The following is a 27,211-nucleotide window of genomic DNA, read 5'->3' as shown; positions in this document are numbered from 1 at the left end:
AAGGGAGGGTCATAGAGAGAGGGAGACACAGAATCCGAAGCAGGCTCTAGGCTCTGAGCTGTCCTCACAGAGCCCAGCCCGATGCAGGGCTTGAACCCACAAACTGCAAGATCATGACCTGAGCTGAAGTCAGAGGCTCAACCGACTGAGCCACCCAGGCGCCCCGAGAAGATACTATTTTTAATCAATAAACTAAGAACCATTTATTTGTGAGGTCAGGATTGGAAAAATCCAACATCATTTCTATGTACCAACAATAACTACTTAGACAAGAGAGTAGAAAAAATCCCATTCATAGTATCAACAGAAATTAGGCAGCTTTAATCAGCATATGAGATCTTTGTGGAGGAAAACGGTAATGTTTTGCTGACAAGGAGGGAAAGAAAGAAGCTCACTGTCAGAGATAGGTGCTGTGGTTGTGGAGATTAGCTATTATCCATAGAAATCGAGGCTCCAAGTGGGTTGAGGATCTTTAAGAAGATCACGTAGGCAGTTACTGGGTCACCACCAGACTCTCTCGTAGTACTTCTGAAATACTGTATTTGTTACTAATTTCCGATAGACGTTTTCCCGATAAGTTTCTTCTGAGTGATCTTACATGTTTGGAGTATGTCTTTGCTGGATTCTATAATTTATTATTAGGGAGACATTTCTCGTGTTTTGAGGACATAACCATGTTCAAGAATCATAGCTTCAGGAAGCCTCTGATTGGCTCTAATACTTTATGCATTGGGGGGGTAGACATAAAAAATGAATGCCCCCCCCCCTTTTTTTTCTGTGACTTAAATTCAGTTGATCTGTTCTCCAGAAGCCTGTGGAAAGAATCCTAGGGTGAATTGCCACACATTTGTTGGCTTTGTTTAGACTTCCATACCTGTGTTAGTAATATTAGTAAAAGCAGCAGTGTGTTAAATGCATATGTTGTTATATCGTCTCGTTTAATCCCAACCAGAATTCCGTGAAATTGGGTATTATCATCCCCATTTTACAGATGAGAAAATTGAAGCTGAGAGATGAAGAGATTTGCCCAGGGTCATGCAGCTGGTAGAGCTCAGATTTCAACCTGGGTATGCCTAGGTCGTAGCCATTGTAACTCTTCTGTTAGGGTAGGCTACTAACTCTGGTCAGACATCAGCTTTTCAATCTATGGCTTCTGCCAATAGAGGAGAGAGGGAGAAAAGGAAAGTATCTTAGTATCTAACGAGCTGCAAACTGTGTATTTAGTAGAGTAACCCAAGATAGCTTTGTAATGAATGTGTGAAATGCTGTGATTTTCTTTTGTTGTTGTTGACGTATTTGTTCAAATTCCTTTTGCGAATGCGCATGTGTTTTGAAACTGAACCTGTCTCTCTTGCCTACATTTCAGTCAGAACTAAGACATGGTCCGTTTTACTATATGAAGCAGCCACTCACCACAGACCCTGTTGATGTTGTACCGCAGGATGGACGGAATGATTTCTACTGCTGGGTTTGTCACCGGGAAGGCCAAGTCCTTTGCTGTGAGCTCTGTCCCCGGGTTTATCACGCTAAGTGTCTGAGACTGACATCGGAACCAGAGGGGGACTGGTTTTGTCCTGAATGTGAGGTTAGTTCCTGACGAACGAATGCATTCTCTGCCTCATTTCCTCTCCTTTTTCTTTCTTCCTTTGATTTTAAAAGTTTCAAATCATCCAGATATGGAAAAAAAAAAAGAAAAAAGAAATTTCTTGCATTCCCCTTGTTCTATCCTGGTCACCCCCCTTTGGGGACCAGCTTTGGCAGGGGCCTCAGCAGTGCGGCTTTTTGGAAAAACAATTGCACTGAGTATCGGTTTTGATTCTTCCTGGGTCTTTGGATCACTCTGGGATCTGGAACCTTCTCCGAATTCTCCCGTAATGAACATTTCAGAAGTTAAGTCCTAAACCGTTAACCGTTCACACGTCTTGAAAAGATCGCACGCGGGGGTCTCCTCATCTTGGATGGCGTCTCCTGCTGCCTCATTGAATCATCGGTGGTAGCCGAGCCCAGAAGACCACTGTGGGTCGCATGCTGCTTATGGCTGTCATCTGATGCTCCCAGGCACGCCACAGCTGTTTCTGCAGTGCCCATTGGGTGCTAGGGATTCGGCAGGGAGCAAAAAGGGGCACACATTACAAGCTTTTCAGGAGAAGAGGACGAAAACCCAATGAAAGGAATCAAAGAGGAGGAATGGGGAGTAGGGAGGGTGGAGGGCGTTTTCTGTTTCAAGTGAAGAGGCCCGGGAAGGTCTCCCTAAGATTTGAGAATGGCGCGCAGGGAGGGAAGAGTGAGCTGCCTTCAGGCAGGGGGTGCTGTGGGCGCAGAACCAGAGTAGAAGCCCCGTGAGGAACATGCATCCGGGTCGGAAAGCTGAAATGCTTTTCGTTAACACCATTATTACCGTTCTCCTCAAATCTGAGGTGGCTTCTTTTCTTGGCGACTTGCAGTTACGATGCTTTTTCAAAATGCTGCAAGTGATGTCATCTGCAGAGTCATTTCATGCAGAGTGTCACTTTGGTTCGAAGGTATATTAGAGCTCAGTCTCAAACAACGAGATCTTTAGGGAGGAGAAAAAGCAAGCTTTATCAATAGTGGTGATACTGCTTTTGTGTTGGGAAAAGAGAAAAATAAATACTTGAAAAGAAATTCGACATCAGATCGCTATGATGATGACGTTTTAATGGTGTTCTGTGGCTAAGATTGTGAAAGATGGCGGCAGGCTCCCGTTGGGTCCCTCAAGACGGGGCGACGTGTCGGACGTGCTTTGCTCAGCGAGGCCCTCTTGTTGTGGGGCTCCACCTGGTTCTGGTACATTCCGGGTGGGCAGCGGAGCCTTCATCCGCGTCCTTGTGTCTTGACCCACCCTTCCCGATTGTTTAATAATTTTCCAGAAACGAGAGTGGCTTTTGCTGCAGATAGATCTTGATGAATGTGGACTGGAACATGTGGGATTTATTTTCCTGCGTAGAAAGAGCCCAGAGGCAGGGCCAGGCCAGGGTTTGTTCATAGCCAGACTCTTTCTGTTTTCATTGTTGAGGCGATATGTCCCCCATGGCCATAGGATGGCTGCTGGGGTTTTTTTTTTTATCACTTGTGTCTAGACAAAAATCCCTCTAAGGGGAGGAGTGTTTTCTCTTTTCAACCCTTTTTAAAATCAAGCAGAAGGACTTTGCCCTTCAGCCTCCAGCTGACTTGCCCTTGGCCTCACTCATTGGTCAGGATCGGATCGGTCCTCATGCAGAAAAATCTTGGAAATGCCTCTCTGGCACTTGGAATCTATATTGTGGGAACCAGGCACTGCCAGCCAGGAGAGAGGGATTGGGGATGGAGGACAAGTGAATTTGTTCGCCATGGATAGTTACCTGGAAACACACAGCAATTCAAACAAACAGGTGTTCTGTGTCTAAGATTTCGGGCCACACATTTCTTCCAGGGGTGCATTGGCAGTGCAGTCAACTGGAAAGACTGGCTGTTTCAGGCTCTGGGAGCTAAGCAGTTAGATGCATGCGTCACATACCGTTTTCAGCTTCTGAGCAACTCTTCTGTTGCCCTTTTCCTCGACAACCAACCAGACACATCTGAAAGTTCCTTTTGGAGGATCCAGAGATATAAAGGATGAAAACTAAAGATTAATTGGAGAAAACTTTTCTCAGCTCTCCCTACACAGATGGTTAAAGAGTGTTTCCTGACATCATCAGAATTTGCTATTTTCGTTGTTGTTGCTACATAAGGAGTCTGACTCCGGGATATGGTACCAGATTTACATAGCAGAGTCTGGTTTCAGACATTTCTCTGGGCCTCTTCTTTGATGGGAATTTCCCTTTCAAGATGACATTTATTTCCCATGGAGACAGACAACGAGACCGTGCGCCTTGCGTAGTTTGCCTAGAATGTCCTGAGTGGGTTCACATCCGTGGTGACAGAGAATGAAGCCATATTTATATTTAGTTCACTGCCACCCCTTGGATTGTTTCTACGGAGAAGACTGTCCTTTTTCCATCAGTGATGTCATTGAGTGTCATGCCTCATCAGTTTCCTGAAAGGTAGCCCAGAACCCTCAGGGGATCAAATTAAGTGACTGATTTCATTGTGTACAGAGATACCCTGGAACCATCAGTGGTCTTTCCTTTTCACATCCCCTTCTTGAGAACTCACAACCGTAATCGTGATTTTTCAGGTCCCTGCCTACTTGCATCTTTCTCTGATTAGGTCCTCTTCATGAGTGCAAAACCCTTCCCAGATGAGGTCATCAGTGGATTGATGTGCCTCTTAATTTTTATCTACCGATTCAGTGTATGATCGGGTAGATTGGGGTCCTTCTCAAGTGAAACAACCAATCTTGTTTGGATGGAAAGGATTGTTTTTCTTTTTATATGTGCCTATCGGAACACGTAAAAGGGAGGAAAGGGAACTATGTATGGGGATAGTAACTTTTTTCTAACCGGACGTTTGTGTGATTTTGACTTGTAGAAGATTACAGTAGCAGAATGCATCGAGACTCAGAGTAAAGCCATGACAATGCTCACCATTGAACAGCTCTCCTACCTGCTCAAATTTGCCATTCAGAAAATGAAACAGCCAGGGGTAAGAAGAAAGTTCCTCTTGATACAAGCATAAGTGGGAAATAGTGACTTTTGTTATTTTCTGTTAACGTTCTGAGTGGTCTCTGCTTTCCAGACACCTGTGCGAACTCTGGGCCTTCTTAGGTGCCCGGTTCAAATACCTGTAAATTAAATACGAGGTATGACGACGTTCGGTTAATTCTCTCTGGTGAGCACTCTGTGTCCCCAGGGAGTGTAATCGGGAAATGGCATACAGTAGAAAGTTGGTGGGGAATTTAAAATTCTGATTGGTTGTGAAGTGAAGCCTCATACCCATACCCCATCAGGTAAGGAGCTTTTGTGTTTCTTCCCTCGGGAATTAGTAAAATTCCATTTCAACGACAGCATGCAGTACAGCCGGTTTATTTAGAGTCAAGGTCTGATGATGGAACCTCCAAGTAAAATGCATCCTGTCAAGAGGTGGAGAATTTGGTTAAATTCCTTCAGTTTTGAAACGGGATTTGATGTACAACCCGTGCCCCTTAAAGAAAATCCAGATGGGAAAGCAGGGGTGCCACATTTAGCCGGCGCGCACTGTTTACCAATGCTTCCCTTCCCCAGAGGCCTGGTCACATCATACACACCCACGGTGGTGTTACTTTTTTTTTTTTTTTTTTTTTTAATTTTTTTTAATGTTTATTTTTGAGACAGTGCGAGAGACAGGAGTGCAAGCAGTGGAAGGGCAGAGAGAGGGAGACACAGAATCCGAAGCGGGCTCCAGGCTCTGAGCTGTCAGCCCAGAGCCCGACACGGGGCCCCAACTCACGAACCCTGAGATCATGACCTGGGCTGAAGCTGGACGCTTAACTGACTGAGCCACTCAGGCGCCCCTGGTGTTACTTTTCATGTGACCTTTTTCAGGAGGACGGTGGTAAAATGCCTGGTTCTTAAAAATACGTTGTGCCCATATCATCACCATGTTAGGACATTCTACGAACAGACGAATCTAGAGAAACTTGAGGGTAGGGTTTTCCTTTTCTGATTTGCACAAAGGCACCGTATGGGCTAGTCGTGACCCTTTGTTAAACTCTCCAGAGTCTGCTTTCTAAGTCAAGTGAATATACGGCCAGGTTGAAACTCAGGGCATTGAGTGTAGCCCCTGTGGCCTCATTTCTTAAAAACAACAACAAACCTCCAAGCTTTTGTTTTGAGATTAGATTCTGAAATTCGATACCATGACAGGAATTCAGAGCGTGCCAATTGGGTGTTGCTAAATTGGGTATCTGTTTGTCTCTTTAACAAAAATCTCTCTCAATGGAAGCAAAAGCCTGGATGGCCTCAGTTTGGAAAGAAAAACAGTTCTGCTTTTTTTTTTTTTTAAACTGTAGAGTCGTTTTTATGTTGAGTGACAAGGAATTACTTCCTGCTTTTTCATAGGCTAAATGATATCTGCTGAGGACTGTTTACAAAAAGAATAGATTCATGTGGACTTCTCAACACTGTAGAATTATAAGCCAAAAAGAAAAATCGAAGAAGGCGTTAATTTCTCACATAAATTGTTTGATGTAAAATCAATCAGGGCAGAAAGTTGCTGATGATATTGAAGCATCTTTTTTAACTTGGAATGGCCAGACACTTTCCTTCTGGGCAAAAGAGGGCTCCCATGACAGCAAATGGTAGCCCTTTCAGATGCCTTGCTTGAGTATCATTTGGTGTTTCATTAAATCTTTTAGATATTGACAGATTGATTTTTAAGAGCTTAAGATTTTATTTTTATTTTTATTTTTTAAAAAATATTTTTATTATTGAGAGGGAGAGAGACAGAGAGTGAGCAGGAGAGGGGCATAGAGAGAGGGAAACACAGGACTCAAAGCAGGTTCCAGGCTCTGAGCTGTCAGCACAGAGCCCGACGAGGGGTTTGACCTTGTGAACTGTGAGATCATGACCTGAGCCGAAGTTGGAAGCTTAACCGACTGAGCCCCCCAGGTGCCCTGGATTTTAATTTTAAATATATATATTTTACTTTTGAGAGAGAGAGAGAGAGAGAGAGAGAGGGAGCACGCACGTGCATACATGCGTGCGTGAGCAGGGGAGAGGCAGAGAGTCCCAAGCAGGCTCTGCACTGTCAGCACAGAGCCCGATGGAGGGTTTGAATTCATGAACCAGTGAGATCGTGACTTGAGCCAAAATTAAGAATCGATGCTCAACTGACTGAGCCATCCAGACGCCCCAAGATTTTACTTTTAAGTCATTTCTACACCCAGTGTGGGGCTCCAACTTATAACCCCATAGATCAAGAGTCACATACTCCACTGACCAAGCCAGGCAGGCATTTCAAATCTTTTGGATTTTTTTTTTTAATTAAAAAAAAAAAAAAAAAAATTTTATTAAAAAAAATTTTTTTTATTAAAAAAGGAGGAGGGGGAGGGGCAGAGAGAGAGGGCGACACAGAATCCGAAGCAGGCTCCAGGCTCTGAGCTGTCAGCACAGAGCCCGACGTGCGGCTTGAGCTCACAGACTGTGAGATCATGACCTGAGCGGAAGTCGGTTGCATAACCGATGGAGCCACCCAGGCGCCCCTCTTTTAGATTTTTAAATATTGGTAACACCACCCATCGACAAACCGGGCCTTGCATTTTGAGCTGGTTCACGTAGGGCTTCAGAGAACATGGATCAATGTGAAAAATGTTGACATGGTCCCTGTGTTGTGGGTAATTTGGCTTCTTAACAGGGGAGCAAAATCTCAGTGTCTGAATTTTCCCCCCAAGTGTAAAATATCTGTTGGCACTTTAGGGGGACTTTATTTACTGTGTCATCCCTAGGTGTGACTAGATTTCACGGACAGTCCGTTTTGCAGGATTTTTGCAGGACATTGATAAGCCTTATTCACCATTCACGTTCAAAGTAGCTGATTGTGTGTTCTCTTGTTGATCTTAATAGAAGAGGACAGGACCTGTTAATTTGGGTATATATTGAAAACAAAACAAACCACAAAACCAGAACAGCTCCCATGATGATTGATGACCATTCAGAACTAGAACTTGAACCAGCTTGGTACTCCCTAAGGTCATTCCTGTATGGAAACGCCTAGAACTGTATCCTCTGAAAAGTTGTCTCCATTTGAAAAGTACTTTGTTGCTATTAATACTCTGTCTTCCTCAGTAATGATGGGTTTGTGTGTGTGTGTGTGTGCACCTCTTTTCTTTCTTTTGTAGACGGATGCATTCCAGAAGCCTGTTCCATTGGAACAGCATCCCGACTACGCGGAATACATCTTCCATCCTATGGATCTTTGTACATTGGAAAAGGTTGGCCTTCATCAAAGAACCTCACCGTTGTAGCCCCGAATTATCGAGATGCCTAACGACCCTTCCTCACTTCCTGTGCCCCATCTCAAGTTAGATGGTTTCTCTACCTTTCCCCTGCGCCATTTTTATTTGGATGGAAGAACCATTGATCCCATAACTTCTGTAACATTCTTCCAAGGATTGCAGTGGAGTGCCGGATGCTACTGATCAGCTCCAAATGTTACTTCTGCTGGTGATTGCAGCTTTATACCTGAAAAAGTCACACTTCTACGAATTAGTGATTTGCTTGATTTGAGGCCTGCTTACTCCTCTCTCTCTGAGAGGTGCTAATGAGGGCAGAAGGAAGGAGAAAAGAGAAAATGAAGTGTTTGGAAAACCTTCAGATGGCTGATAAAGACGTGACTCCCTAGAACTTACTCTACTGATACGGATATGTCTTTAATGCCTGAAGATGTTTTTTAAGAGTTCAGGCTAGAGTTCCATGCCGAAAATTGTTCTTGGAACACTTTAGATTATGCACATCACTCTGGTGCTGATTTTCAAATTTTTGGCCCCAAAATATGGATAAAGAAAAGCATGGATCCGGAGAAAACATTGTATTGTTTTTATTGCTGACCACTAAATGCTGAGTCAAACCTGTTTTGGAAAGTTGCACACACCCTTATGGTATTTAGAAAAAGAAGGCATTAAAAAAAGACAGGGCTGGAATCCTAGCTCCATAAATTAGTAGCTTTGGAGCTTTGAATCAGTTCCTTAATATCACCATACCTTAGTATCCCTGTATGTAAAATTGGGATGATATCAAATGTGTCATTAAGTTCTCCCATCACAAGGCTCACGTGAGACTATTACAATTAATCATAAACATATAAACATATATAAAATATCTTGGTTCATTGGAAAGGGCTGCTGGATAAATGACAGTTGCTTATATAAGAGGCCAAAATTCAAGTTACTGTGATGAATTCGGTGACTTCCTTTTTATAGGATTATAGATCTCAAATATGATAGCATCTTGGGAGATGGGTAAACGCATTCGTTAATTTGGCAAATGACTGCGAAGGAAATAATGCGCGGGGGAGAGGAGAAGGGAAAAAAAATGATGTGGGGACGCAGGTGTTAATTGGCTGCAGCTTGTATAGACCCGTGGGTTATTATACTCCTTGGCTTTTTCTCCCCAGAATGCTAAAAAGAAAATGTATGGCTGTACAGAAGCTTTCCTGGCCGACGCAAAGTGGATTTTGCACAACTGCATCATTTATAATGGAGGTGAGTGGCTCAGACGGCTCCTACAGAAGAGCGTGTCATGCCCGCTCTCCCACCTTTCCAGAAAAATCTTGCTTTTTTTTTCTCTCGTGTGCCAGGGCCAGTCACTGAGAACGTTTGTGTACAGATTGTTAATGTTTATCAGTAGGGGATGGTGGGGACTCTGCATTTCAAGATAATGAGTTGATAATCCACTTCCCCTGTACCAGCAAATCCACCTTCCTCCGTGTTTTCTGTCCTCATAGATTAGTTTTACATAGTCGAGAATTTTATATAAACGGAGTCCTAGTGCATTCTTCTGTGTCTGGATAATTTCATGCAGTGTAGCTTTTTTTGGGGGGGCGGGGTGGCTAGAGCATGTTTGTCTCAGTGGTTTTGTTCCTTTTTATTGCTGTGAGTGGTTTTTCGTGGTATCCACCTACAATTTATCGATCCATTCCCTTTGTCGATACTGAAGGATATTGGAGTTGTTTTCCGCTTTGGGCTGTTAGGAATAAAACCGCCGCGAACATTCTTGTACAAGTCTTTGTGTGGATACACATTTTCATTTCTCATGGGTAAATATCTAGGTGTGGTAGGGCTGCTCCGTAGGTTTATATTTCAGTTTACGAGGCATTTTGGCAAACTTTCTGCAGAGCGATTGTATCCTTTTACCCTCTTTTAGCCACGTGTGGGAGCGTCTTAGTTGTTCCCCATTTCCAGCACTTGGTATTGTCTGTCTTTTTAAGTTTAGCCATTCTTGAAGGTGTGAGCGGTTATGGTGGTGGTCATTTGCCTTTCCCTTATGACTAACGGTATCGTGTTCCTTTTCATGTGTTTATTAGTCATCTGTATATCTTTTTTGGTAAAATACGTATTCAGATCTTTGGCCAATTTCAAAAACTGGGTGGTCTGTGTTTTTATTATTGCATTTTAGGAGGTCTTTGTATTCTGGATAAAGTTGTGTCAGTTGCATTTTTGTGGATTGAATCTTCTGGACAAAATGGAAGAGAATTTCCATTAAAATCTCTCGTGGCACCCTTCATGTTGCCCTACCTTCTCCCACAGTCCTCTCTGTCTACCCTCTGGCCACGTAGAGCTCTCCGTGTCCTACCCCTTTCTGTTCCTCTTGTTCTCTGCTAGAACACTGCCTTGATGACTTCCTCATGTCCTTCAGTGTCAGCCTGTCAGTTCTCTGAGGTGCCTTCCCTTGTGACCCAGAAGGTGCTGTTGTTAGGAGATCTCACAGGACCTGTGCTTCCCCATGGTAGCGTTTATCACACTTCCTGGATGGTGCTATTTTTATTCGTTTGAGTTCCTCACCAGGATGTAAGATCTCTCTCTCTCTCTCTTTTTTTTTTTTTTTTTTTAAGGATGTAAGATCTTTAAGAGCAGAAGCCCTGCCTTCTTCCTGTATAGTCCTAGTGTAGATGGTTAGCTCATGTGTAAGGGAAGATGTATGAGTGGGTGGATGTCTGTTAAAAGCACGTGTTTTACATTATTAGCTCAGGAGCAGGGCCAGACGTGTGGGGAGGGGAGAAAGAGGCTAAGGGGCACTTGGTTGAAAATCTGTGTAAAGATTATTAACTCAAATATATAGAAAGGCTGGGTAAGATCGTGTAAACAAGTGGATGAGATTAGGTGGCAGAAAAATAGCACAAGCCAGGTTGGCCATTGGCCAAGCAGAGAGTAGAGACTAGAGAATGGGAACTCCTTTCTGGTCTGAGGGGGTCACCACTGGATAGAGTTATCAGATCTTGTGAGTTTTTAAAGCAAGCCAGCAATCGAGGAGTGTGTGTGTGTAACATCTTTTTGTCAACAAGTTTATGTTTTCTGAAAACACCATAATGTTTGAAGAAAGCACAGTTTGTTTGTTTGTTTGTTTGTTTGTTTTTTGCCATCCTGTCTTCTGGTTTAGCAAAGGTGAGGGATCTAGAGTTAGATCTGGGGCAGATTTTCAACTCATTAGCCAAGTAGTCCCGTGTAAACAACGACTCCTGAGCCTTGACATACTTATTAATGAAATGGGAACATTCATACCTGCTTCCTGATAAGGCTTCTTGAGTTAATAAGAAAATGTATTTTGAGGCACGAGACGTAGCAGAGCTACTCATTTAATTATTTTCTCTCCTCTGTTGCCCTTCATGGGCTGGAGTCTGGAACAATGGGTGAATAAGGCTCCTTTTCACTAATTGGAGCCTTTTGAATAGAAAAGCATCTTCCAAATGTTCATCTGTGAACTGTAGGAATCCCACACAAATTGCTCAGTTTCAGAGAGAACATTGAGGCACCAAAGACTGGTCAGTGTTTCTGGGAAAAGTCACATAAGTTAAACTGATATTAGGATCCAGAATCCTGTGTTTTAGCCTTTAAAAGCTTAATCCTGGGGAAAAGCAAGTTGAAAGGTTGTTAGGGGAAGTGTACTCCCAAAGCCGCGTGTTACAAACGTGTTTCCATTTGAATTAATCATTATTTTCTTATTCCCTTAGGAAATCACAAATTGACCCAGATAGCGAAAGTAGTCATCAAAATCTGTGAGCATGAGGTATGTGTTTCTCACTGTCCTGTTTTAAATGCACCCAGAGTGAGGGGCTGGCGTGGCTGATTTCCGTTTGCAGAATCTCTTAGTGGGTAACGGTAGCTGTTTTGGAATTTGTTGAGGCATAGACGGTGCCCCCGTAAAAGTGACGAAGAGGGGATCACCCCCGCCCCATATGCTGGAAATCAACGCTATCTTAGCCGTGATCTTCAAGAGGTGCAAATGACCTTTTATTATTCAGGCTTGCGTCATGGTCAGGAACGAGGCATCTTGAGTTTTCTTGGTTGTGTAGATGGGGCTCTTAATTTCTTCACCCCATAGTCCGAGGCGTTGGGCCAGGCCCCTTTTAGTCTTCTTGTGGAAGATGTTTGGGTTTTAATGGTATTTGGGGGAAAGGTTTTGACTGTTTCTCAGGGAGTGGCCTGCAGAGTCCTAGAAGTCAGTTCCTCTTAGAAATACCCATGGTTTTGATGGTGCGGAAGAAGTGAACCTCCTGGGCCTACCCTGAGGCCCCAGTGGTTGTGGGATAGTCAGGGAGCAGAATTTATTAGACCCCAGTGTAAGAGTTGAGAAACCGAGCTATAGCAGATTTCAGCCTCTTGTGCACTTCACTCATTCATTCATTTGTAAGGGAAACATTTGGATACCTTAGGATACTGCCATTTTTGCATATCTTTATTAAATTTTTAAATGTTTATTTAATTTTGAGAGATAGAGACAAAGCACGAGTTGGGGAGGGGCACAGAGAGAAAGAGAGGGAGACACAGAATCTGAGGCAGGCTCCAGGCTCTAGGCTCTGAGCTGTCGGCACAGAGCCTGATGTGGGGCTTGAACCCACAGGCTGTGAGATCATGACCCAAGCCGAAGTTGTACACTTAACCAACTGAGCCACCCAGGTGCCCCTTACTTATTAAAATTTTTTAAAATGTATTTTTGAGAGAGAGAGAGAGGGAGAGAGAGAGAGAGAGAGAGCAAGCAAGCATGAGTGGGGGAGGGGCAGAGGAAGAGGGAGACACAGAATTTGTTCCAGGCTCTGAGCTGTGAACACAGAGCCCAATGTGGGGCTTGAACTAATGGACAGTGAAATTATAACCTGAGTTGAAGTCGAGGCTTGACCAGCTGAACCACCCAAGCACCCTTCTACATATATATATTTTTATTATTTAAAAAAAAAATGTTTTTTTAACGTTGATTTATTTTTGAGGGAGAGAGAGAGGGAGAGACAGAGCACACGTTGGGAGGGGCAGAGAGAGAAGGAGACAGAATCCAAAGCAAGCTCCAGGCTCTGAGCTGTCAGCACAGAGCCTGATGTGGGGCTCGAACTCACGAACTGCGGGATCATGACCTGAGCTGAAGTCGGACGCTTAACCGACTGAGCCACCCAGGTGCCCTACATATTTTTTTTAATTAGAAAAAAATTTATTTATTTTGAGGGAGAGAGTGATTGTTCACGGAAGGGGCAGAGAGAGAGGGAGGTAGAGAATCCCAAGCGGGCTCCATACCATCAAGGTGCGGAACCAGATGTGCGGCTTGAACTCACGAATCACCAGGTCATGATCTGAGCCGAAATCAAGAGTCCGTTGTCTAACTGGCTGAGCCACCCAGGCGCCCCTTTTTCTAAATGTTTTTATAGAGAGAGTTTTATAATCAACGTTTTCACTTAAGAGTGTTTTCCCAGATAGTTAAATACACAGGAAGAACAGAATTTTTCATGGCTTTTACGATGATTTTCTTAGTATAATTGTTAGGAAGGCATCTACGAGGTCTGAGACTATACACATAGCAAAGGATTCATGTAGGTATTTCCTGATTGATTTCTAGAAAAGTTGTAGCAACATGTATAACAACCTGGGTAGTTTTTCTGTGTCCTTTCCAGTTTTGGAAGTTATAATTCAAAAAATACGTGTATCTATGTTTTCCCTGCAAGATGGCATCTCACTGTGATTTTGGTTTGCATGGTTGTTGGTTTTTTTTTACACGTTTATTTTTGATAGAGACAGAGCACAGGTGGGGGAGGGGCAGTGAGAGAAGGAGACACAGAATCCGAAGCGGGCTCCAGGCTCCAAGCTGTCAGCACAGAGCCCGACGTGGGGCTTGAACTCACAAACCGTGAGATCATGACCTGAACTGAAGTCAGACACTTAACCGACTGAGCCACCCAGGACCCTCCCCCCCCCCCCCCTTTTTTTAAGATTTTATTTATTTTTGAGAGAGACAGAGTGTGAATAGAGGAGGGGCAGAAAGAGCGGGAGACACAGAATCTGAAGCAGGCTCTGGGGTCTAACCTGTCAACACAGAGCCTGACACAGGGCTTGAACCCACAAACTGCGAGATCATGACCTGAGCCTAAGTCAGACACTTAATTGATTGAGCCACCCAGGTGCCCTTGGTTTGCACGTTTCTGATGACAAGTGATGATATACTGTTTCTGATATGTTCATTGTTGGTTTAGAGTTTTGTATGAGTGAGTTGTCCAGCTGCTTTCCCCTTGGGGATTCCTTTGTTTTCCTGGGTTTGGGAGCTAAAGCCTACGTGTTTAATCAGTGGGTTACCCCCAGGTGGAATTTACTGGACGCAGGTACTCTGTGCCTGGCATTTCTAAATCTACCTGTTGGCGATACATTGCCGCTGTGTGGGCTTTGATGCCAGGGCTGCCCTGGACCTTATGTTACCACTTTGTTCTTGCCAGTACCTTCAGAATAGCCCATAAGTAGAGTGAGTAGGAACAGGAAATATATGCCACCACTTTCTTTCTTATTTATTCTTTTGCTCCTTTATTCAGTCATTTATCCATTGATCTTTGAGTTAGTCAATTATATTTATAAAATTATTATTTAGTAGTATATTGAGCAACTGCTGAGTATCTGACACCTTACATGATGCAGAGATAAAGAGAAAAACAAGTCTTTTGATGATGGGAAGAGAATAGGAAACGAACAGGGCAATGACAGGTGAAACACGTCAGCTCTGGAGCACGTCTGCCTGGGTTCAAATCCTGGTCCTGCCCCTTAGCTGCAGAGAACCTTGGGCGGGTTTCTTGACTTTCTGGGATTTCATTTTTTCCATCCGTAATATGGGGGAAAGAGCAGGCCTGCCTCTGGAGGATGTAAAGAATGAATGAATTAGTACCTGTAGAACACTTTGATGATCCCAGCGTAGATCTCTGATAAATGTTAACCAGTGTATTGATCACTGTGTCACCTAACACGTTTTCCATTTATCTCCTATAATCGTTGTCTATTTGGTAGGTATTGCTCACATGACCATTCTGTAGATGAGAACATGGAGGCACAGACAAGATAAGCAACTGTTCCTAAGGTTATAGAGCTAGTAAATGGTGGAGGCTGAAGTGAGATCCAAGAAAGGGGCTTGTGGGTTCTAAGTCGTACTTAGGTCCCCTAGAGGAATGTATTTTTTCACAGAGAAGGACAGTCGGTCAATTACATAATTTTTAGATTGTGGTCCATTTAGATAAAATACCACCTGCCCTGGATGATGTGACCAGAGCTGGGTGGGAATTGAGCACAGCGAGCAGAAGCCGGGGTATAGCTGGAGGTGTTGGGGGAGCTCAGACAGGTCGGCCTAGGCCTGGTCACACTCGGTGTTGAAGGAGCTGATCTGGAGTTTAGATTTATTTCCTTGTTAGTTTCTCAGCCTTGTACTACTGGCATTTACTCTGGAGAATTCTTTGTTCCGGGGACCGTCCTGTACCTCCTAGATTCCATTTGCAGCAGCCAACCGTCAGATGTACAAGGTGTGGACGATGAGCAAGATGGGTCTGGCCGCTGTGTCTTGGGGGCTGGACCGCAGTGGCAACCAGAGCCGGAAGCTGGTCCAGATGTGGTCCAGAGACGGGTGGTGGTGGCTTGGGCTGGGTGGGATCTCGGGGGTTGGTGAGAGGTGATTGGATTCTTCTCCGAGGTGTTCCCCACTGAGGGACTTGGTGTAGCTAATCTTAACTGCTAATATCCTCTCGCATTCCTTGAGCGTCTCCAGATGTGAGGCCCCTTGCGTGACACATCCTAACGTATTTTTGTTTTACAGATGAATGAAATTGAAGTATGTCCAGAGTGTTACCTAGCTGCTTGCCAGAAACGAGATAACTGGTTCTGTGAGCCTTGTGTGAGTTGTATTTCCTTTCCTTACTTCATTTTCAGAACTCATGCCTTAGAGGACTACCCAAGGCCCCCTTTTCTGGGTGGCTTATTTGATGAAACTTTGGGAGAAGATTTTAAATAACTTTTTTTTTTTTTTTAAACCAATAAAGTAATGGCAGAGTGAAAGTAATCCAGGTGGAATAAACATCTGGGGCTGAAAATCCATGTGCCAGAGGGAGCACTTTGATTTCCTGGGTTTATTAACCGCGGGCAGACTGCAGGCTAGAGAGCAAAATGGGGCTCATTAGGGAGAAGGCAGTGAGGTAGTGAGAGTCATAATGAAGTGTGTTCTTTGATGAACCTGTTTTGAGAGAATTGGAAGTATGCTTCTGGATTGGCTCTATGGTGTTTCCCAAGTGGGCGGTTTGGGGTGGGGAGATGGGAAGAGATAAATCACCCTGTTTTCTTCATCCATCTGTATTTTCCAAACCAGTGTTCTGCAGAGAGAAGGGTGTTCCCGGGGTGGGCTGGTGGGTGAGTGGAGGTAGGGCTGGAGTTTACTGGGGGGTGAGATTGGGCAAGTAACGTGGAAAAGTGAAACATAGTTTACGTCTCTTCCTGCCTTTGGAGATGAAGCCCCTGAAGAGTTGCAGCCCTCAAGAGAGAACAAAGGCGGCTCATACTGCCCTTATTAAATGCTGGATACAATGCCCATTTAATCCTCCGGCTTAACAGAGGGTGTAGGCATCACTGTCTCCATGTCGCAGGGAGAGGTGGACACTCTTGCTCACGGCCACCTAGGTTAAGGGCGGTGTGTTCAAGCCAGTGTTCCAGCCTCATCTCGTCTGTGGTTCGTTCTTCCCTGTTTTCTCCGTTCACCCCAGAACCAGCTTCGCCCGGGCCTCCTGGCCTCATGCCCTCCCAGGGAAGCCCATTTGGGAGACCCTGCGTGGAACTGCTCCTGTTCAGCTGGTGGCCTGGCTGTCTCTGCACATACGGCAAGCTTTGTATATGGCGCGTCTTGCTGTCCAATACGTACAAACTCTGGATTTTGTTTTTCTTTTCCCAGAGCAATCCACATCCTTTGGTCTGGGCAAAACTGAAGGGGTTTCCGTTCTGGCCTGCAAAAGCTCTGAGGGATAAAGATGGACAGGTTGATGCTCGTTTCTTTGGACAACATGACAGGTGGGAGTCAAAACTGGCTGCAAATGTACAGCTTTAACTGAACCTTCGATAACTGTGACGCAAGCAGGGGGCGGAGGTATTATCGTGTCGTTTATTGTCGCGACACCAACCAGTGATCTTGTAGTTAAAAATACTGCCCTGTGCTGCGTTCTGGCTGATAATGTGTGTGGGCTTCGTTTTTTTCAGGTATGTGAAGAGAACAATCATGCTTTCGTAGTTGCGTTGATGAAGCTGGCACCAGAATAGTTTCCGTGGCTATTTTAAGTGGTGCTGTTCTTTTTAAATTTCGTGGAGTAAATTGAACCACCGCACAAATTGCTTTTCAAAATAATGCTTTCAGGGATCAGAAGTATTTCCACAGATTGCCAGTAAATGAATCTCTTATCATTGTGCTGGGTGGTTCTCTCTCCTGTTGCCTTTTTCTCTTAAGCCAAATAGGACATTATAAGAAGTGGCTGTTTTAACAGGTGGTAGTCCTCCCCCCGCCCAGCGTTTTCTGCCCTCCCCTCTCCCTCGCTCGCAGGGAAGTGAATTGTTCTAGCTCTTAGCAGTCTCCTATCCTATGGGCTTGAGAACAGCAGGTGGACCCAGATGAGCAGCAGTTATGTTCTCTTTTAGCAAGTTATGTGAGGATCAGATGAGGCAAAACCCTTTCCAGGCGGCTACCAAGCGGTTTGAAGAAGTGTTTGAGTGTGTTGGGGGAGAAGACTTAAAACTCTGGGGGCGCCTGGGTGGCTCAGTCGTTCAAGCGTCTGACTCTTGATTTCAGCTCAGGTCATGATCTCATAGTCCGTGAGTTCGAGTCTTGCATTGGCTCTGTGCTGCCAGCATGGAGCCTGCTTGTGATCTCTGTCTCCCTCTCTTTGCCCTTCCCCAGCTCGCGGTCTCTCTCAAAATAAATAAATAACCTTAAAAAAGATGTATCCTAAAAATTATACACACCGATAGAATATACAGAAAGTACGGTTTATAATATCAAACACCCGAGTCAGAGCTGTTACTCTGTTCACTTTGCTTGTTGCCTTGCAAATAAAGACAGAAGAGTGATTGGTAATCTGCGAAATCATTTACTAGGAATCCTTTGTCTGGAGGCAAAGTGGAAATTAGCTGGGATGGTCCTGGGTTTGATAGGAAGTCTTTTGCTCTATTTGATTTTGGACACTTTGCTGGAAACCTTTTGGTGCTGCCGTGGGTCAGGCCACGTGCTGGATGCTGGGGATACGGGAGTGAGCAGGACATCGTCCCTGCCCACCTGAAGGCTGGCGTCCTAGTGGGAAAGACACACAAGTAAATACCCAAGTAAACACACAGGCAAGGTGATCTCAGGGCGGGGGCTTAGAGAAGATCTGGGTGGAGGGACAGAGCCAGCCTGCTGTTTCTTGGGGAGAGCTGGGACACAGTGTGGTTTGGACAGGAGAGGGGAGGAGAGGATGGTAAGTGATGGGTGGGGAAGGGGGCACGGTCTGGATCACACGGGCTGTGGTCAGATTCTGCCTTTGCTTTGAAGGGCAAGAAGAATTCGTGTCAGGCTGTACATCATTGTAGCATGGCAAGAGTTAACCATCTTGATGCTTCGGGATTATTCTCGTTCTGTGATATAACCCAGTGTGGATATACTGGGGATATAGGTGGGTGGGGGAGATCCGTGCCTGCCGCCATGTACCAGATACGTCCCAGACTCTTAAGAGTCTTGGATTCTGTTCTTAGCTGAGCCCACTCTGCATGGACATCTTACTCCTGCCTGTCAGTTCTGGACGGTCTTGGGGGGCATGAGCTCTGCCAGCCCTGTTCCAGAGGCCATTTCCCCAGAACTGGACGGTGTAGGTTGGTTCTGGGTGGGAGCTGTCGTGGAAGCTGGGCCCCTGCATTGGTGAAAAAAGGCAGCGGCCCATGTCTGATGCCCATGACGTTTGTCTAACCCCCTCTGTCTTTTGTTCCCTCAGAGGGAATGTGCCCAGCTGTTGGCTCGTTTTGGGTGAGGGGAGCCCCTTACGGGGAGCGGTTAAGGGCACTCCATGGGGATGGGTTAGGGGGTGCAGGAATGAAGTCACTGAGAGCTTGGGGGAAACCTGAAAGGAGGAGCGTCCCTTCCTCCCAGGAGATGTTCTTTTTATTTTTATTTTATTTTATTTTTTTTAATGTTTTATTTATTTTTTTTTTTAAATTTTTTTTTTTTTTTAACGTTTATTTATTTTTGAGACAGAGAGAGACAGAGCATGAACGGGGGAGGGTCAGAGAGAGGGAGACACAGAATCTGAAACAGGCTCCAGGCTCCGAGCTGTCAGCACAGAGCCCGACGCGGGGCTTGAACTCACGGACCGTGAGATCATGACCTGAGCCGAAGTCGGCTGCTTAACCAACTGAGCCACCCAGGCGCCCCAATGTTTTATTTATTTTTGAGACAGAGAGGGCCAGAGCACGAGCAGGGGAGGGGCAGAGAGAGAGGGAGACACAGAATCCGAGGCAGGCTCCAGGCTCTGAGCTGTCAGCACAGAGCCCGACACGGGGCTCGAACTCACAAGCCGTGAGATCATGGCCTGAGCCAAAGTCAGACGCTCAACCGACTGAGCCACCCAGGCGCCCCTAGGAGATGTTCTTAAAGCAGAACTGGCCACACCCAGCAGCCCAGCGCAGAGGCTAAAGAGAATGGATAGGCTCTTTCTCCAGGAGCAGCTTTGGGACTGTGGAGCAAAACAGCAGCCTGGTCCTGTGCAAGCAAAGTAGGTCAGGAGAACAGAGTAAGAAATGTCACAGCCCGTCACGTGTTCATCGTTAAGTTAATAAATACTGGAGCAGGTCCCGGGAGGCTTTTGTACAGATCAAGGCATGTTCGGAATAGTCTCCTAGCGTGCTTTTTTGTCCCTTAAGAATGTTTGCCTTCTTGGGATTTGATTTCACAGACACACACACACACACACACACACACACACACACACACACTCACACTCACACTCACGATACTGTACAAAAATCCAGGAGATATCTTATGAAACGCGCAAGAGCGAGCTGGCACGAATTGAGTGCCTTCTATGCACCAGGCACTGTTTCAAGTTCCTTTTGCAGCTGCGGATTTATTCCCATTTGACTGAGAAGAAACCTTGAGGCCCCAAGTAGGGTGTAGCTCAGCCCTGTGACTCTGTGGCCTCTCAGGACATTGTCCCCAGAGGCTTTCTTTTGTGAAGCAGATCAGGTTTCCCTTCAACTGTGTCCTGGGCCTGCTTTAAGGAAAAGAAACCAGGTCCTGAAGTCACTGGCAGGTACCTTCATTGAAGGTTCTTGAGACCTTGGCAGGAGACAGTTAAGGCCCTGACCCCAGATAGAAGGTGGGCAGGAGGGGACACAGTGACAGTGGCCCGCGGCCAGCTGGCTGGTGATCTCCTGGTGCTGCGGGGACTGGTCTAGGTGCATTTCATTTGCTCCCCTTGACCCCGTCCCGGGAAGGGCTCAGCCTCCATTTTATCGATGACAGAGCGGAGGCCAGCTCAGGGAAAGGGAAGTCATTTGTCCAGGAGTGGCGGGGGGACCCCGGCTGTTCCTCAGAGCTGTCCTGTCTCGTCCAGACTCCTGCTCCCCCAGTTGTAACGGCCGCGGACTCTCACCCAGAGGGCATCTGTCTCCTGCCCTGCCTCGTTCTTGCGGTTCCTCAGGTCTCTGCAGGATGACAGCAGCTAGTTGGGGTGATGAGAAGCTGGTAATTTACAGCACGTTGAGAGAGCAGTTAGATATTTTTGGGGTGTTTGGTTTTAGTTTGTGTCACGACCTAGTTATCACCATGAGTTGCAAACCTCCATCCTCTGCCCTGAATTTCACCCCATGCACACGCTTTTATTTCTCTGGGCCGTTTTCTCTTCAAAATAGGAACGAGATTCCAGCTGTTAAAACGTGGGTAGAATGTAATCTAAGTAGTCCATATTTTTTGCTTCTCTTTCAAATGCTGGAAGACTCGCCAGTGTGGGGGTCAGATTCCTGCACGGGCACTTGTGACGCTCCCATGTAGACGGTGCTTGCGTTGGACTGGCTGTGGCATTTCTACCTCCCCACAGCCCACTTTGCTCCCATCACTCTGTGTCTGGCTTGACTTTATGGTCTTTGAAATCCAAAAGGCCTCCTTGGGAATGTTCATTCCCGCCGGATTCCCAGCTATACATACGGGATGGAGGCTGGGGAATCGAATGTCACATGGTCTGCCTCCTGTCCAAACCCCGGAGCAGTGGTAGGCTATACTGCCCTCTCCTGCCTGCGTCCGCTCGGTCACTAATCCCAGAAAAGCAGCTCATGGCCTCGTGAGGTCTCTGCAAAGCATGCTGGGATGTGGGCGGTTGGAGGCAGGCAGGCAGGCAGGCAGAACCAGCCGAGAATGGGGGGTGGAGGCTGTCCTTTGGTTAGTTTCCACATGAATTCTCTCACATCGAAGCCATGCACCCCCTTTCAGGTTTACGGTTTTCCGGTGTTTCCGTCTAGTGCCTCGTAGAACCCCAGTTTTACGAGAGATATGAAAACTGTGTGTGAACGCAGAGGAGTGGGCTTCGGGACCAGTTCTTTCTTTGGAGGTGCAGTCCTGGAAGCAGTGATGTTTCCTTACTCTTTACTCACCCAGAGCCAAGAGGGGATTTATTATTCTTCTAATGGATTAAAATGACTAAGTCTATGAGCTTTTTAATGTTTTAGTGAAGATCGCTGTTCACATTCTGTCATAAGAACGTGTCGTAAGAACATGTGTATTAAGTGTGAACGGCTAATCATGTGTTAACCATTCAAACCAAGTCATTTAAAACGTTTTTTGGCGGGGGGCACCTGGGTGGCTCAGTTGGTTAAGCCTCTGACTCTTCATTTCAGCTTAGGTCATGATCTCACGGTTCATACGTTGGAGCTCTGCATTGGGCCCCGTGCTGACATTGTGGGGCCTGCTTGGGATTCTGCCTCTGCCTCTCTCTTTGCCTCTCCCTCCTCTTCTTGTGCTCTTTCTTTCTGTCTCAAAAGAGAGAAATTAAAAAAAAAAAATTCTGTTTTGAGAGAGAACAAGTGAATGAGCGGGGGAGGGGCAAAGGGAGAGGGAGAGAGAGAATCATAAGCAGGCTCCACAGTCAGCATGGACCTCAACATGGGGCTCGATCCTATGACCTTGGGATCATGACCTGAGTTGAAATCAAGAGTCAGATGCTCAACCGATTGAGCCACCCAGGAGCCCCCAAACCAAGTCTTATGTATGTATGTATGTACGTATGTTTATTTGAGAGAGAGAGAGAGAGAGAGAGACAGAGACAGAGACAGAGACAGACAGACACACACAGAGCATGAGCAGGGCAGGGGCAGAGAGAGAAAGAGGGAGACACACAATCCAAAGCAGGCTCCAGGCTCTGAACTGTCAGCACAGAGCCCAAAGCAGGGCCCAAACCCACAAAGTACGAGATCATGACCTGAGCCCAAGTCGGACACTTAACTGACTCAGCCTTCCACGTGCCCCCCAAGTCATTTTTAAAGAATGGAGTATGTAGTTAAGAATGTCGACAGGCATACCAGGCTAATTTGGTTTGCGTTAAGGAGAAAAATTCTGGAAACACCCTAAATGTCCATCGACAGATGAACAGATAAAGAAATCGTGGTAGATAGATCTCATGGGATAGTATTCGGCCTTAAAAATGATGTGACAACATAGCTGAGCCTGGAGGACACGACGCTAAGGGAGATCAGCCAGGCACAGTAAGACAAAATAACTGCATGAATTCCGCTTAGAGGAGGTATTTAATAAAATAGTCAGATTTATAGAATCAGAGTGTAGAATGGGGGTAGACTCATCGGGCATAAAATTTCCGTTACGATGAATAAAGCCGTGCCTACGTTAACAGTAGGGCGTGTGGTACTCTTAAACTTAACCGCAATAAAACCAATTTTTAAAAAACCTCAAAAAAAAAATATAAATAAATAAAAGGATCTCTGTAAGGACCAAAGTTGACTTCAACTCTCTCTTCTGCACTTCCTAGGGCCTGGGTTCCAATAAATAATTGCTACCTCATGTCCAAAGAAATTCCTTTTTCTGTGAAAAAGACGAAAAGCATCTTCAACAGTGCAATGCAAGAGATGGAGGTGTATGTGGAGAACATCCGCAGGAAGTTCGGGGTTTTTAACTACTCTCCCTTCAGGACGCCGTACACGCCCAACAGCCAGTACCAAATGCTGCTCGATCCCAGCAATCCCAGCGCAGGTGCCGCCAAGATAGACAAGCAGGAGAAGGTCAAGCTCAACTTCGACATGACGGCGTCCCCCAAGATCTTGATGAGCAAGCCCATGCTGAGCGGGGGCACGGGCCGTCGGATCTCCTTGTCCGATATACCACGCTCCCCCATGAGCACAAACTCTTCGGTGCACACGGGCTCCGACGTGGAGCAGGACGCCGAGAAGAAGGCCACGTCGAGCCACTTCAGCGCCAGTGAGGAGTCCATGGACTTCCTGGACAAGAGCACAGGTCAGCCACGGAGGAAGAGGAAGAGGCGGGGGCGGGCGGGGGCGGTCCCCTGCCGCGGAGGGCTTCCGTCGGGACCACACCTGTCGGGTTCTGGCTGGCCAGCGTCTCAGAATCAAAGGGACCTCTGTGGGGTTTTGCTCCAGTGGAGGACGTTTAAAATTTTAAATGGGTGACCCAGAGGGATTTTTGCTGTTAGGAATCAAGAACGGAGAAAATCGGTCCCCAAAGGCCAGATGGAGGTCCTTCCTCGCAGTGGGGCAGAGGTGGCCAGAAATCCTTGAGAGTTGAGAGCAGACGCCTCTTGGGCTATCACAGCAAAACTTCCCGTAAGAGTTTGTTTCTCAGGAATGGTACTTCAATCGAAAGACTGTTTTTCTATCCGAACTATACCTTCACGATACTTAGCGCTCCAGTGTTAGCGCGACAGGTAAGGTCAGCAATAACGTGTGCTCTCCCCAGAGTGCTCCTTACAGGTTGGTTGCCCTGATTGACGCTTGCTGTAGAATGGCGAGTGGTTAAGAATAAGGCTGACGGTCTCAAATCCCAACTCTCCCACTCACTAGCCGCGTGGCTTTAGGCCAGGTACTTAATGTCTTGGTGCTTGAGTTTCCTCACCTGTGATGTGACGTAATAACAGACCTGACCCATAGGTTCTTGTTAAGGGTTAAATGAAGACGTGTCCACAGAGGGTCGGAACAAGGCCAGAAATAGTAAGCGTTGCAAAGATGTTGGCTGCTACGTTATTTCTTACTGGTGGTTGCTCAGCAAATGCCTACATGGATTCAGATTCAGATTCGGATTGGGAGAGTTGATGCGAGGGGGTGCTGGTCCAGTGTGAGGAAAGGAATGGTGACTTAAATTGGATTCTTTGTACCCAAATATTATTTGGTTGTCTGTTAAATACTTAAGAGATTTATTACTTCCACAAGGAAATGGGTTTACTCTCATTTTTCTTTTTTTTATGTGTATTTTTGAGAAACACACACACACACACACACACACACACACACACAGTGCGAATGGGGGAGGGACTGAAAGAGAGGGAGACACAGAATTGGAAGCAGGCTCCAGGCTCAGAGCTGTCAGCACAGAGCGCCATGCGGGGCTCGAACTCACGAACTGTGACATCATGACCTGAGCTGAAGTCGGACACTCAACCGACTGAGCCACCCAGGTGCCCCTATTACTTCTTTTAATATGTATTTATAAGTGTTTATTTATTTTTGAGAGAGTGTGAGCGGGGGAGTGGCAGAGAGAGAGAGAGAGAGACAGAGAGAGAGAATATCCCAGGCAGACACAGGACTGGATCTCGTGAACTGTGAGATCACGACCTGAGCCAAACTCAAGAGTCTGACCGTTAACTGACTTAGCCACCCATGCGCCCCTTAAAGTCCTTTTTTCCAAAATATGATCCTGTTGCCAGTTTGTGCTTGGATCATTTGGGGATTATGAGTTAGGCGGCCAGTGAGTACTATGTGTAGAGAAGGTGATTCCCCAAATCGTTTTAATCTCACCAAGTGTCCCCTTTTCTGTAAGGAGCCAGATAGTAAATATTTTAGGCTTTGTGGCTCTTTGTCCCTCACAACTATACAGCTATTCAGCACTGTTGTATTAATGAAATAGCCATAGGCAATATGTGGCTGTGACCCAGAAATTTGAATTTCATATGATTTGTGTGTTTCATGAACTCTAGTAACCCTTCAGGATTTTTCCACCATTTGCAAATGGCAAGCAACCCTTGTAGGCAACATAAGACTAGGCGGTACGCTAGATTTGGCCCATGGGTCCTTTTGCTAACCTCTGTTATAGACCAAGTTAGAAGAAACTCTTGAGTCCGTTTCCCCGTTTTACAGGGGGCAAAATTGAGGTCTCTGTGGAGAGTGGAGGGAGGCGCCTGTGCCCACAGCTAGATCCTGATGCTACATCCATTTTCTTTTCATTGCACCCTACTGCCCTCTGCTGTCAGCAGCGACAATAGCGTTTGGTACAAGGAGAAGTGGAATATTTACTGAAATGCCCCACAGGGAGGGTATCATTGAGATGAGATTTTGATTTATCCAAAATAGCATTTAAAAAAAAAAAATCGTCATAGGATAGAAAAGTATTAGTTTTAGCAATAAAAATTTTGTAGCCAGCAACATAAAAGCTACACACTGAAATCAGTTATTAACTAAAACTTTTATGAGAGTTTAGAAACCTTCCTTTTGTTTCGCAGGCGTGTGGAGGAACTCAGTCAGGTGTCTGTAATCTATAGAACTTGATTTAGTTTTCTCAGGAGTACTTTGCTCAGCCAGAAGCCTTTTGCTCATGGTGTCCTGGATATGGATCAAAGCGGTTTATATTCTCAGTGATTGTCCTGCCTCCCCCTTGATCTAGACGTCCTGGCCTAAATCAATGCCTTTGGCGATATCTGCTTGCAGGACCTCGACTTCAGCCATGAATATGTATTCGGCTACGAGTTACAACGCCGGGGGTTGTCCGCACCCTCTGAACTAACAGTCCTTCGGTCTTGTAGCTGTACTGGGGGTTACTGTTTAGGGAGAAGGGAAAACGTCTTTGTATACTCCTTTTGTCATGACAGTACATCCTTGTCATACAATACTTGTTATTTATAGAACTGAAGTCACAGATCATTCCACCTCCCAGTCAGCCCTTAGATACTTGTTTCCAGGACTTATACTTTTCTTTTTTCTTGGTGCAAAAAAGGTGATTTTATTAAAGCATGGGGACAGGACGCGCGGGCAGGAAGAGCTGCTTTCCAGGACGTTTTTCTATGTTGGTTTAGGAGTCATACTATTAAGTTGAAAACAGGTATTTCTAGGGATCAGGCAGGTATGGAGATGAGCAAGACTGAGAAGTGTGGTCACGGGGCTGAACAACACAGAGCAGAAATAATAACACTCTTCCTGATGGTGGGTGCTTGTATGTACCCCCCCCCCCAGCAGTACTTACTCTTCTGATGCGAACTCCTTACACCCCACTAACAGACCACCACCTGACCTGTCAGAATGCTCTTGAGGAATGCCTTTTCTGAAGGGCCCTGGGGCCTTCCTGCTGGTTCTTGCCCAGTGGGAATGTGGGCTCTGTTGCCTTATTCTCATGGTTCAAGAGAAGCCTCAGATACTTTTTTAAATGTGGACTGCCCCAACTTTTACATATTGGCTCAAATTTAAAATATCTGTGGGCTGCACCAAGTGCCTCCACAGACTACCTGGTTTGCAGTAGACAGTTTTGAGATTTTTTTTCTTTTTCTCCTTCTTCTTCTTTTTTAATGTTTTATTTAAAAAAAAAATTTTTTTTTTTAACGTTTATTTATTTTTGAGACAGAGAGACAGAGCATAAACGGGGGAGGGTCAGGGAGAGAGGGAGACACAGAATCCGAAACAGGGTCCTGAGCGGTCAGCACAGAGCCCGACGCGGGGCTCAAACTCACGGACTGCGAGATCATGACCTGAGCCGAAGTCGGACGTTCCACCGACTGAGCCACCCAGGCGCCCCATGTTTTGTTTATTTTTGAGAGAGCACGAGCAGGGGAGCGGCAGAGAGAGAGGAGACAGAGGATCCGAAGCAGACTCTGTGCCGACAGCAGCAAGCCCGATGTGGGCTTGGACTCACGGACCGTGAGATCATGACCTGAGCTGAAGTCAGATGCTCAACTGACTGAGTCATCTGGGCGCCCCTCCCCACCCCCCCTTTTTAGGTCAGCTCTGCGCCCACTGTGGGCCTTGAACCTACCACCCCAAGATCAAGCGTCTCGTGTTCCACCAATAGCGCCATCCGGGCACCTGAGGTTTTGTTTTTTTTTTTTTAAGCTTAACCTTGTGTTCTGAATATTT

General features: G+C 45.9%; 1 protein-coding gene and 1 long non-coding RNA gene across 23 annotated transcripts in view; both read left to right on the top strand.

Moving 5' to 3' along the window:
* Positions 1 to 27,211, top strand: part of LOC144615867 (uncharacterized) — a 742,065-nt gene that overhangs the window by 272,023 nt on the left and 442,831 nt on the right. The window lies entirely within an intron of this gene.
* Positions 1 to 27,211, top strand: part of ZMYND8 (zinc finger MYND-type containing 8) — a 125,303-nt gene that overhangs the window by 45,521 nt on the left and 52,571 nt on the right. For 16 of the 22 annotated variants that reach the window (XM_078443984.2, XM_078443981.2, XM_078443983.2 and 13 more), the window contains 8 exons: positions 1,367 to 1,585; positions 4,468 to 4,581; positions 7,754 to 7,846; positions 9,028 to 9,115; positions 11,581 to 11,636; positions 15,675 to 15,752; positions 16,797 to 16,912; positions 22,894 to 23,375. In XM_078443984.2, the coding sequence (XP_078300110.1) occupies positions 1,367 to 1,585; positions 4,468 to 4,581; positions 7,754 to 7,846; positions 9,028 to 9,115; positions 11,581 to 11,636; positions 15,675 to 15,752; positions 16,797 to 16,912; positions 22,894 to 23,375 (1,246 nt within the window). The other 6 variants (XM_078443991.2, XM_078443993.2, XM_078443995.2 and 3 more) reach the window with 2 other exon arrangements.

This window comes from Panthera onca, chromosome A3 (assembly GCF_046562875.1).
Source record: "Panthera onca isolate mPanOnc1 chromosome A3, mPanOnc1 haplotype 2, whole genome shotgun sequence".
Classification (NCBI taxonomy): domain Eukaryota; kingdom Metazoa; phylum Chordata; class Mammalia; order Carnivora; family Felidae; genus Panthera; species Panthera onca.
The sequence above is the reverse complement of the archived record's forward strand: the minus strand, read 5'-3'. Positions and strand labels throughout refer to the sequence as shown.